Source organism: Pediculus humanus, genomic scaffold (assembly GCF_000006295.1).
Source record: "Pediculus humanus corporis 1103172107547 genomic scaffold, whole genome shotgun sequence".
Lineage (NCBI taxonomy): Eukaryota > Metazoa > Arthropoda > Insecta > Psocodea > Pediculidae > Pediculus > Pediculus humanus.
In genome coordinates, this window is record NW_002987162.1 from 428,221 (window position 1) to 441,171 (window position 12,951).

Genomic DNA, 12,951 nt, shown 5'->3' on the forward strand with positions numbered 1-12,951 from the left:
AATAAACGGTTAAAAAAAATTAATACTAATTGGGAAAAAAAAAAAAAAAAAAAATTTTTTTTTGTTAAAAAAGTAAAATTTTCAGTAATTAAAAAAAAATTTTTTTTTTTATATAATTGAGATAAAGATATGTATCAAAATATTTTTTTTTTTGTTTTTATCTCCGTATAAAATTTTTTTTTTTTTTTTTTTATTTAATTACTAAATAAAATCAAGAGCACTTTAATTATTTACAAATAATTTTATTTATTTATATTTCGGCAATGGATTTTTTATTTATTTTTATTAATACTTTCGTACATAAATAAGTAAATAAATAATTTTTAATTGCTTTTTTTTTTTTTACTCTAAGCTTACGGTAATCAAACAACTACAATAATTCAACGATTTTATTTTTTTTATTTATTTATTTATTTATTAATAATATTATTAACTTTTTATATTCTTTCTCAAGTTATTTTTAAATAAATACATAATATATTATTATTAATTTACGACTAAAATATCATGCACGTATTTTAAATATAATTTTTTTTTTTTTTTTGTTTATAAGGATACCATTTTGACAATAAATAAAATAAATAAATAAATAAATATTTAATAAGTCGAAACATAAAAATAATTATTTTCAAATTGAATGCAATTAATTATTATTATTATTTAATTTAGTCTCTTTTTACGTATGTGAAAATTTCAATTTTACCGCCATTTTTATTACTGAATTATTTGGCACCGAAAAAAAAAAAAAAAAATTAAAAATAATACATAATATTTATTTATGGCTTAACGGACGTTAAATATACGTTTTCTTCTAACTCGTCACAATTATTTATTTATTTATTTAATTAATATTATTATTAACTCGATTAAATAAGAATTATTTACGCCGATAAAAATTTAATAATTTCTAACGTAATTAATTTATTTAAAAAATTTGTTGCTTTCGAGATTATTAATTCATTAATAAAATTTAATTTAATTTTTTCTTAAGTAAATAAATATTATCGTACAATAATAATAATAATAATAATAATGCTTCCAATTAATGGAATTTAATTAATTTTATTTATGTCATCTCATTGTAAATCTTCCCTTTGTTGATTTTCTAAATCGCTGCCATTCGGCAAATGAGAATTTTCATCTTCCTGTAATAATTAAACAAGAAAATAAAACATGTCGGATAAATTTTAGTGTAAAAAAAAAAAATTTTTAAATAAATGTCTGAACTTACTCGATCTTCAGGCCATTCTGAAGATTCTAATACAGACATATCGACTGATGTATCTTCTAAATCCACACCTTGATCGCTATTTATTAATCCACTCATTGAAGCTGTGACGTAATTTTTCGATAAATCTTCTTCTGAATCATTTTTTAATAATTTTGATTCTTTAAATCCTTCTTCATCTTCTTCCAAATCCCGTCCACTTCCATCTAACAATTCCTAAAATATTGATAATAACAAATTATTTTTAATAACAATAATTATTATTATTTACATGTAATTATTATTATTATTACTAACGCTGTCTACATTTAGTAAAGTCGAATCCGCGCTAAATAAATTTTCATCTTCTGTTTTCTGAGATAAATCTTGTTGTTTTTTTTCATCTTCCACAGGTGAATCTAAACTTATCAATGATAATGTCATTTTGCTGCTAAGTATGACGGGCGAGTCTAAATCATCGTCGTTTTCAATTGTAAGAGCCTGAGTTTTGGAATCGCTTACAAGAAGTTGAGATTGTTGAGGTAAGGCTCCTTCTAAAAATATATTTTGTGGTTCAGGATCTTGAGGAGGTTGAATGGGAGTTGAAGGTTTGTTATGAGAGCCGACTCCCAAATTCGGCGTTGCCGGCCTACTCCACTTTTGACCTCCTTCGCATTTTGCTATCATTTCTAATCCCATCACTTTGACTTTCGGCTTCGTTTCATCGAATTCTTCCTCTCCTTCTAAATCGCTTTTTACCCTTGTAGAATCAATATCGAAATCATCATCTTTTTTCGTCTGCTCCTGTATTTTTTTTGAAGATTCCGTTTCTGTGTCTTGTGGCTCATCTTTTTTACCCTAAAAAAAAAAAAAAAAAGAAAAAATTTACCCCTTGTATGAAACTTATTTACATACTAAATTATATTTTAATTCAATTTTTTTAAAAATTCTATGGATTTATTATTTAATGTTAATTATGTGAAAGAAAAAATTTAACACATAAAACATTTATATTTAATGACGTGTATATTTTTGCTCGCCATTACATAAAAAAAAAAAAAAAAAAAAAAAAAAAAACTAAATTATGTGCATTCTACTATTGTGACGAAATTAAGCTTTCGATGCACTGAAAAAATAAAAAAAAAAAATAAGCTAAAATTATTTTTTTTTATTTATAATTTTTTTTTTTTTTCGTGCAAATGAAATAAAATTTGTTATTTTATACTAAAAATGATACTACAAGGTTATTATTAAAAATAATATTAGGGGAACTCAGAGGCAGTATACATTATTTAATTAATAAATAAATATATAAATTGTACAGGTTTTTTTTTATTTTTTATAAATAAAACTTTTTAATAATAATAATGATTATGCAGCATTCAATTCATTTTTTTTTAATCAATTTTATTTTAAAATTATGCATGCACTTGCCAAATAAGAATAATTTTTTTTTTTTTTTTTTTTTTTTGTAACTACCTTGTACTCTGTACTATACTGAGTCTGAGTATCCCCCTTCACTTTAAGATGCTGATCCACTTCAGTTAATAACCCTGTGATGGCAGACATTACTATAAAAGAAAAAACTCAAAATATTACGGGGGAAAATTAATAAGAAATTGCAGTGAATGTTAAAAAAAAAACTTTGCAAAAGTTCTCTTGTTTGTAGAAATATTTTTTTTTTTTATTTTTCATTCACTGCCATTACTTATTTGTGATTAAATTAATGCAATATGCGTATTTACAATGCCTTATACTATTTATTGTTGTAAATAATCGACTAATTTTCATGCTGCAAGCTAGTTTATCAGGAATCTATCCTAACCTTATTTAAATTATTTTGATTAATTATATTTAAATTATTAAAATTTTTAATCATTATTTCGGGTGGAACCGTTTCCATTGTCGCTACTATCCTTTCCATGGCTTTTTCCGTTTCTTCGAGTCTTTTTTTCAAATGATCATTTTCATTATTTCCTATATATAATTTTTTTTTTTTTTTTTTTTTTTCAAATCCAAAAAAAAAAAAAAGTTTAATACATAAGAAAAGAATTACGGTAAGAGCGATAAAAGCAAAGATTTTTAATAAATATTGAAAATTTTTGTTATTTGCTCATACTTACTCGTACATCTTTCTTCCCAGCCTATGCATTAAAAAAAAAAAAAAAAAAAAAAAATTTTTTTTTTTCTGGATTAAACACTAAATTATTAAGAGTTAGTCAAACTTTTTGATTATACCTAATCTAGTTGAATCGTCAACTGGTGATTTCCAAATTTGGGGTGCGACGTTTTTTTGCTTTTCTGACGAATCACTTATACTTTCTTCGATTTTTGACGGTAAACCATTGGTGTAATCATCGGAAAATACAACTCTTCGAAATTCTGGATCCGATGTAAAATCTTTCATTTCACTACTGCCATTTGTTTTTTTCATAAACACCTTTTAACACAAAAAAAAAAAATATTTCAAATATTCTAAATTTTAATAAATTTTTTTTTTAATATATATATTTCATACCTTCATAACTGTGTACATGAAAAAAATTACTATTCCGATAGTATACAAAGGCATTATAATATTCATCGTTCCACCAGTTCTAGAGGGTGGAACCACATGTCCTGCACCCCCCATTGGAGGTCTCATGCTTGACACGGGTAAAGTCTGAAACGTAAAAAATTTCAGGAGTTTTAATCATTTTTTTTTATTATGAATTTTTACAGGAAAGTAATTTTGTTATTAAAATGCAAGAGAATGCGGGGCATGTTTTAAAATCATACAAACAATTTCGTTAATTTATTGCTAACATTGAATTATTTATAGAATTGGCAATGAAACACATTTAGCTTACGGTAAAAGTTGCATAAAATTAAAATCATTTTGATTTTTAAATATATTTAAAATATGTTTTTTTGTGTCAATTAATTTTTAAAATTGAAACTTACTCTCGTAGATTGATCTTTTTCAGATGATGAAGTTTTAGGCACTGAATGACTTTGAGGAATGGCTCTACCTTTTTCTCTTAAGGCTGGGTGAAGCATTTCAGGTCGAAAATGTAACGGACGTTCTTGTCTCAAATGCCCTTGAATAAAAATCGTGTCATTTAATTTATATAAATATTTTATGACTTTGTTTTAAAACGTGAATACAAAAATATCGATTATTTTATAATAAAAACCAAAAAAAAAAAAAAAAAAATCAATAAATTCATTGACGATGCTTCAAAACAAAACAAAAAACATTCAAAAAACAATTTTTTTTAAGATGACAAACAAATAATTAGTAACAAACACGATAAAAATTATGTTTTGTAAGTTAATTTTTTTTTGTCAAAAAACTTTTGTTAAAATTATTATTATTTCTCTGGCGCAGGAATCTTTCTTACTTGGATACGAAGTACCCCAAATTCTCATTCTTCTTGGTGCTCCTAATAATCCAGGATTAACACCGAAATTTTGCCTTAAGCAAATTGATATATTAAAGGATCTTATTTCATCAAGCATTTGCTTATAAGAATGCCCTAGTTTTTCTTTTTTATTTAAAAATTCAGCAATATCGATGCCGCACATATTCATTACTTCATTTCTACACATTGTTATTATTTCCTTATTCAATTTCCCTTGTTCGAAAGTTTGGGATAATTTCGAATGAAATTTTTCATGGCGGTTTAATATAGTACCGCACATTTCATTTATTATTTTCAATGCGTTGATATCATTATCAAATAAAACATCACAACATCCTGAAAAATAGCAATAATTCATTTAAGCAATGACATAAAATTTTAATACCATAATCAATAACTTATTAATGAATTATTGCTTTTAATTTAACCAAATCCTATGATTTTTTTTCATAATTGTATTTAACAAAAAAAAATATAATAAAATTAATTAACGCTGCTAAAAATTTAAATAAAACATGTGCAAAAAATTAATTACAATTAATGATATGCTTTAGTTACTCCAATTTACAAAAAATATTAAATTATTTTTTGTTAAATAAATAAGTTATCCACTTATTAATTTAAAAAAAAATATAATTTCATGATTGTACTAACATCTAGAATATTACAAAAAAAATTTAGTTTGCAGAGTAACATAAAAAATACAAAATGAGTTACTTATATAACTCATAATGATGATAATTTAACAATATTTTTGAATTAGATTAATGTATTAATTACATTATTATTTTTCATATTAGTTATTTATAATAAACAATTTTAAAAAAACATTTTGCCATTATCAGAAAATTATAAAATAAAAAAAGATAAACATTTCTAAAAATAATTAATGAAGCCATATTTTATTTTTAATTTATTTCTTGGAGCTTCAAGAGCATGTGTAAAAAAATTATTTATTTTTAGAAAATGATGTCAAAATATTATTTAAATCAAGTAAAAATTATATGAGAATTTAAATAATGAAACTTAAACTATTACATAATGACTTAATGATTGAGGTATTTTAATAAGAATTATTAAATAAGCAACATTTATTACAATTAATTTTTGGGCGAATGAGAATTTTAAAAATTAAGAAAAATTATTATTTTTTTTGTTACCAGAATCATAATCCGAATTTTTTTTTCCCATACTGGTTAGCATTGGGTAAAATATTTTTGGCCATAATACAGCGAAGCAAGCAGCGACTATTGACAAAATAACCACTGTTTTACCCGTGCCAAACTCTACGTTCGCCATTTTTTTCGTTTGTTCACATTATAAATATCGAATCGACTGAATAAAAATTTTGCACTTGAGATTGCGTCCAAAATTTTTTTTAACTTTTGCGTGGAAGTTGGTAATATAAGCAGCATGCGTCGAAATAAACTTTTTTCCATTTGCTTGTTCTTCTTTTTTAAATCCAATTTACAATTAAAAAAATCAGCAAAAAAAACCTGAAAACATTTACAGTTAAATTAAATCAAAGAAAAGTGTTAATAACGTTTAACCAAACTTTAATTAATAATTTTTTTCGAATACAATTTCTCTTACTTCCATTCTTATAAAATTATGTTTGATACTATTTAAATAAACTTACTTCTCCAATTTTAATTAAAAGATCTTTATAAAAGGAAAATATAACCATTTTTTGTAATTTTTACAGTTTTTATAAAAAATTGTATTGAAATAGGTAGTAACCAAGAGTTGTATTAAAATGATACTTTGAGAATAATCACTTTAATTTTATTACGGAAACAAATTTGAAACATTAAAACTTTTCAAAAAACTTCATGTTAATAATTCACTTTAAAATTTTATTCGAATATTAAATTATTTTTTAATAAATGATTTTTAAGTTTTACCTCTAAAGCCATTCCCGCCTTTTATAATTACTTGCACTTTAACGATAACTTGTAATTTTTCACAGTTGGCCAACCTCACTCGAGCAACAATGGCGTCAAAAAGATATAGTTCAATCAGTATTAAATAATTGTAAAATTTTTTTTTATATTTTGTTTGAATAGTTATTTATGTAAAAATGTGGCCGAATTAACTATTTAATTTTTAATAAGTTGTTAAAATGTCGCAAATAGATCCTTTTTCTTATGTTCAACGTTCGTTTCCACCTATGGTGGGTTGTTTAAGCAGTTCTTCAGTTGAGCAAATTTGTCAAAAAAACAACCTGTCTTTTGTGGAAATGCTTCGTCCTTTTTGTTTAGTTAATATTGAACACCGCCTTCGAGACCCTTCGGGTAACGACCATCCAATCGAAAAATTATTAATTAATATTCAGGATGTTAATGACAGGCCTCCACAACCTTCTTTAGCCAAAAAAATTTTAAATGAATCAGTCAATAACTTTGTATATGACAATAAAACAGTGACTATGGATAAAGTAATTTTGGAAGTGCCTGCAGTATGTCCATGGTTTCAATCTTGGAAAAGCACTTTTTTACAAGTCCAGTTTCCTTCTGATCACGAGTTTTTAAGGCATTTATTAGGTTGTTTATTAGTCACCTCATCTGTTGATCCTCCAGAAACTTTGCAATTATTACTACAGTCTTTACAACAAATGCAAGCAATCGCTCCTTCGAGACTTCCAAAGTGGTTTTCATCATCTATATTTAAATTTTATGTATTGATCCATGATTCAAAAGATGGAAATAGAGCAAAGGCATTAAATTTTTTCAATTCTCTTAAAACAGCATATGGCTCAGAACATTGTTTTTTCTTAGAGGTAAGTTAATTTTTTTTTTTTTTCAAATTACTTAGGTACTTGTTGATTCAATAAATTGTATTACAGTTTCTCGTTATGTGCTATTTCATAACCGATTTGTCATATAATTTTTTTTTGTCAATTTTGATTGTATATTTCAGATAAATTCACAAAACCAGAGTAACAATTCATCATCTACTCCAGATTTTTGGAGCAATTATGTATCGAGAAAAAATATAGATCTGGATGGTAGTGATCATGGAAGTAGCCCAAGAACTCCTGCAGAAATGTACAGTATTTCAGGAATGCCAAATTCAGTGGCTACAGAAACTGAAATGAATATTAAATCGAAAGATTTACAGGAAACTTCTCAAGAATTTGGAAATGCACCAACTCCTGTTGTTTTTCATCCTTTAAGCCCTGATTTAGAAATAAATCAATATAATTCTTTAAATTGTAAGTATGCAATATAATTTTTTAAATTGTTATTTAGAAAGATAACTTTTTTTATTATCTTAAGTGCTTAGATTTTAATACAAATTATTTTTTAGTATTTACATTGATGAACATTAAAAAATTTTTTTTAAAGCTGATCAATCTAATTCGACTGAGTTGCCAAAAGTTGTGAATGATAATGTGTGGCTCAGTGTGACGAACAACATTCAATTTGGTTCTTGCCTAAGTCTTGGAGATATAGAAAATATTAAATTATTAGTTAAGCAATTAGCTCTTGAAGTTCTAATACCTCACGTTGAAAAGCAAATTTATTTCTTATCTGATATGGTAAGTTTCAAAATCTTGTTTAAGTGAATTCTTTATAAAATTTAACTAATTTAAAATTTTTTTAGGCATCAAACAAAAAAGGAGTTAGTAGATCATTATTAAGTGCTACAAAAAGACTTTTTGGCACATCTAAACCGGGTTCACCTGGATCTGCTCCTTTGAACTCAGTTATTTACAATTACGACTCTCCAGAATTAATCTTCAGAAAATTGGGAGATTTATATTTTATGTTCACTAATTATTCTTTAGCATTCCAGGTAAAAATTATATATTAATGACTTCTTAAATAAGGTTTATTTGTACTTAACTATTTTAAAATTAATTTTTTACATAAATAATTTATAATTAAAAAATTTTTATTTTTCTCTAATAAAAGGCTTATCATTCGGCTAAAAGAGATTTTGGAGCTGATCAAGCGTGGATATATTATGCAGGTGCTCTTGAAATGGCTGCTTTGTCTTCTTTTATGCAAGGAGAAGTCACAAAAAAAGTTTTGGATTATATGGAAGAAGCCATTTTAATTTATTTAAATTCTTGTAAATTGCCTCAATTTGCAACAAGGGCAACTTTGCTTAGCACTCCATTTTTAAGAGGTAGGTTTAAACTTATAATTTGTTAAATATTTTTTTTGGAAATTTATTATTTAGTTAGAATTTTAGTTAGGTTAGTTAGAATTTTAAAAAATTTATCCTTTTTTCTTTTGATGTTTGCAGATCGCTTTATGTACGGGGAAGCTGCGAAACAACTTATAAGAATGGCAAGCGAAGATTCTGATCTTCGAAGTGCTTTACTATTAGAACAGGCATCTTATTGTTTTTTATATTCTACAAAACCGAAAATGTATAGAAAATATGCTTTTCACATGGTACTAGCGGGGCATCGTTTTTCAAAAGGAGGTCAAAAAAAACATGCTCTTAGATGTTATAAGCAAGCATTCCAGGTATTTTTATCAATTGTACTTGATATATTTTTGATAACTAAATTTTACTACTAATGTGATTAATGTTTTAGTTGTATAAAGACAAAGGTTGGAGCTTGGCTGAGGATCATATTCATTTCACTGTAGGAAAACTTGCGGGAAATCTAAAGTTACTAGATGAGGGTTCTTCTTCTTTGGCTTCATTATTGTCACCCGAAAGCAAGCAAGCGCCGGCTCAACAAGACGTTTATTTAAGAGAATATTTACAAATGCTTTCGGTAATGTTTTAAAAAAAAAAAAAAATTTTACAAAATTATTTTATTTAATTCTTTTTTAAAGTTTTTCATTTTGGTTTTTTTTTTTTTTCAGGAATTAAAAAATGAAGAGCCAAACAAAGGCCTAACCACTCTGCCAATTCCTATTATTGAAGATAACAGCGTTCTTGTTTTAGTTTCATCTTCAAAGTCGACGTTATTAAGAGCATTTGAACCTGATTCACCGGCAGATAGTGTACGGTGGTCGAGAATGGAGGAATTAGCCATCACTGAATCCCAAGGTCCTCCTATGATTTTTCGGCCTACTATTCATCTATTTTCTAAAAAAACACTCAACACAAACAATCCTGTTGTTGTAGTAAATGGTAATTTTTTGTTTTTTTGTTTTATTAAAAAGAATGTTTTTATGGATGTTTGAAAACCTCGCCACAAAACTTTTTTATTTCTTTTTATAGAGCCAATATTTGTTCAAGTATCTCTAAAAAATCCATTACAAATCGCCTTGCCTCTACTACATGTTCAGTTACTTTGGAATTTCACTGATGTTAACGGACAAATCACGTGTAATGAAAATTCAGATAATATTTCTGAATCTTTAGTCAAAACAAACATAATCGAGAGTATTCAGCTTAAACCTTCATGCACTCAAGAAGTAAAAAAAAAAAAAAAATTTTTTTGTGACATTTTTTTTTTTTTTTTTTCAGTTGACTTTTACGCATACCTTAATTTTTTTTTTTATTTTAGGTAACACTTAGTTTAATTCCTCTCTGTCCGGGTCAAATAGATATTTTAGGAATGCTTTATTCATTGTCATACTCTTCTTCACCCCTCAATAATCAGCAATCATCCACCACAATCACCGAAATTATGGGTAAACAAAAATTCATGGTTAGAGGGCCGAAGAAAAAAAGCAAAAATAACAAAAGCGAAACCGTTTTCGAAAAAGATAAAAGATTGGAAATAAAAATTGTTAAAACGGCTCCATTTTTAATGGTGAGATTAACACTAAAAATTATTTCACGTTTCAAAAAAAAAAAAAAAAAAAAAGATAAAAAAGTTTTATTTCCCCCCCCCCCCTGGTTTTCACAGATAAATTTAGAAACAAGCATCAAGTCTGAAATGCTTAGCGGAGAAATTCAAGAGGGTCGTTTAAAATTAGTCAACATCGGAAATGGACATTTAAAAAATTTGTTTATGGTCATAAGTTCACCGAAATTTTTATCCATACCTCAAGATTTAATAGAAAAAGAAAGGACTGTTCACGAACCTGTTTTAGATGATTTTATCGGGGAACAGAATTTTTTAAAAGAAAAAAGCAATTTATATAGAGTGAGTAATTGTTACATAAACTATAATTCTTTGATTGTATTGTGATTAAATTGTTTGTCTTAATTTTTTTTTTTTTTAGGTCATAAAAATTTCGTTGAAAGATGGGCTGCTGAATGCGAATCAAGAAATGTTCATACCTTTTTGGGTTCGAGCTCCGGATAAAAAAGGTTTGGCTAAAGTGGACACCTTATTTTACTATGAAAATATGGAAAAAGGAGATGGATTAGGGTGAGTCAAACAATTCACGTATTAAATATTTTTTATTTTTAATGAGGCGAAAATTACCAAAAAAAAGGATTTTGTTTTGTTAGGCATAGGGTTAGTAGATATTCCTTAGTTATGAACATATATCGATCACTTCAATTTTCCGCTGTCGCGTCTAGAAGTACTTTGTGTGAAAATAAGGATACGATGAATATAAGTGTCGCAGTAAAAAATTTAAATGATAATAACGATTCGATTGATACCGTTATTTCTTTGCTTCAAATGTCGCTTGTGAGTTCAAAATGGATGCTTAGCGAAAAAGCTGTTTATTCCTCAGGTGCGTTTTTAAAAAAAGAAAAAAATTTTTTTTGTAAGGGATAAGTATACTTTTTGTCGATGTTGATCTTTCTTTCAACGACTTTCAGAATTAAAATTAAAAAGCCAAGAGTGCTACTATCTTCTTGTCAGGGCTTTTCGCACTTCGACCGAAGATGTAGCAGTAACGGATTGTTGTTTTGAAAAAAATTTAGTTTCCCCGGGAAGCGAGCAACCCTATTACGATTTTTTTAAATGGGATATTTTCGGCGAAAAGAAAGAAAATTCAACCGAACTTTTTCAATTGCCTTTAGGGTTGAGATGGAGTGTGAGTTGTTTTATCAATCAATTTGATGTGATATTAAAAAAAATTATACGTGCGCATAATTATTTATGATTATTTTACTGCTTTGCACGAAAAACAGGCAAAAATAATGGAAAATGACGTGGAGACAAGGTGCACTTCCGGTCAGAGTTTGGTGATTTTAAATCAATTGGGCGATACGAAAACTTGGCCTTTTGAAATGGTATCGGAATTAAATTTAGGCACCACCGAAACTCTTAAAATATTTGGACCGGAAAGACCGATTAAATTAAGTAACAAAGGCGTAAAAACGACGCATTTGGAAAACGCTCTTTCCTACAGCCTAGTTCACGAGCATCAAATAACGCATTCTTTTCAAAAAAACAGGTATTGGAAAAAAATATTTTTTTTTTTAAATTTGCATTCGATTCGAAATACGGTCGTAAAAAAATTTTTTTAATTATTTGCCTGTGTAATTTTCAGAATATGTCGCGTAGACATGAAATTGATATTGAAAAATTGCGTGGATTTTCCCGTGAAAGTTGTCGTGAATTCGTTGGATTCAAGATTGTCGAAACCTCCAGTTTCAAAAACGCATTTATACACTCCCTACTCTTCGTCAACTTTCAGTTGGACAAACAGATTAAATTCATTGTTAAAAATTGATGGTCACGATCAAACATACATTGTACTGTCGGCCGTGTTTAGCGCTCCGGGAACATACGATTTAGGTTCTAGACTCTCTGTGGCAGCAGCTACCGCCGAGGGAGATGCAGAATACGTTAATCAAATTTGTCGCGTTCAATCCGTAATAATTATTTTAGAAACTGACCACAGCTAGCATTTATATTCTTGAAAAACAAGCGATAATTATTTTATTACCCTTTCCGAAGAATTTACATTTGAGTAAATAGTCAAATATACGAATACAGTTTAAATTTAAAAAATAATAAGTGTAAATTAGGTTATACTGAATTGAAAAAAAAAAAATAATAATAATAATAATTGAGTGCATTTATAATGTGAATTATTATACAAATGAATGGAATATAAAATGAATGCACATCTAGTCTTCTTCGTCAGTAAATTTTGAGAATCATATTTATATATAAAAAAAATTATTAAAATAAAAAAAGTTTTTTTTTTTTTTTTTTTTTCTTTGCATTACGAATAATAAATAATATTATATATAAATATATTATATGTTTATTATAATTTTAAAAAAATTAAAATTATTATTATTTCTGTTAATATATAAAAAAAAAAAAAAATGAATAATTTTCTTATTGCTGTTGGAAAATTCATTTCTTTTTACTTTGCAAAGTAAATTCAAATTTTTTAATTTTTTTTTTTTAAATTATTACGATTAACGGGACAAAGGTGATAAACAAAACAAAAAAAAAATATTTATTTCATTTTTTATTCAAAAAAAAAAAAGAATGATTGATTGATT

The 12,951-nt window shown here is 26.3% G+C and overlaps 2 protein-coding genes across 2 annotated transcripts; one reads left to right on the forward strand and one right to left on the reverse strand.

Moving 5' to 3' along the window:
• Positions 1 to 1,076: 1,076 nt before the first annotated feature.
• On the reverse strand, positions 1,077 to 5,910 carry Phum_PHUM200140 (uncharacterized protein; the record flags this gene model as incomplete). The annotated part of the gene is made up of 11 exons (XM_002425383.1): positions 1,077 to 1,145; positions 1,232 to 1,444; positions 1,535 to 2,065; positions 2,687 to 2,778; positions 2,965 to 3,022; positions 3,102 to 3,184; positions 3,446 to 3,647; positions 3,726 to 3,869; positions 4,151 to 4,287; positions 4,591 to 4,947; positions 5,772 to 5,910. The coding sequence occupies 11 exons, from the start codon at positions 5,908 to 5,910 to the stop codon at positions 1,077 to 1,079; spliced, it is 2,025 nt and encodes a 674-aa protein (XP_002425428.1).
• An 823-nt stretch (positions 5,911 to 6,733) lies between these two features.
• Phum_PHUM200150 (uncharacterized protein) lies at positions 6,734 to 12,339 on the forward strand (the record flags this gene model as incomplete). Its single annotated transcript, XM_002425384.1, has 16 exons — positions 6,734 to 7,390; positions 7,531 to 7,825; positions 7,959 to 8,152; positions 8,218 to 8,409; positions 8,529 to 8,745; positions 8,866 to 9,092; positions 9,164 to 9,349; positions 9,441 to 9,711; positions 9,802 to 9,998; positions 10,091 to 10,339; positions 10,436 to 10,675; positions 10,755 to 10,903; positions 10,987 to 11,216; positions 11,305 to 11,522; positions 11,620 to 11,885; positions 11,982 to 12,339. 16 exons carry the CDS (start codon positions 6,734 to 6,736, stop codon positions 12,337 to 12,339), a joined length of 4,146 nt encoding a protein of 1,381 aa, XP_002425429.1.
• Between the last annotated feature and the right edge of the window lie 612 nt (positions 12,340 to 12,951).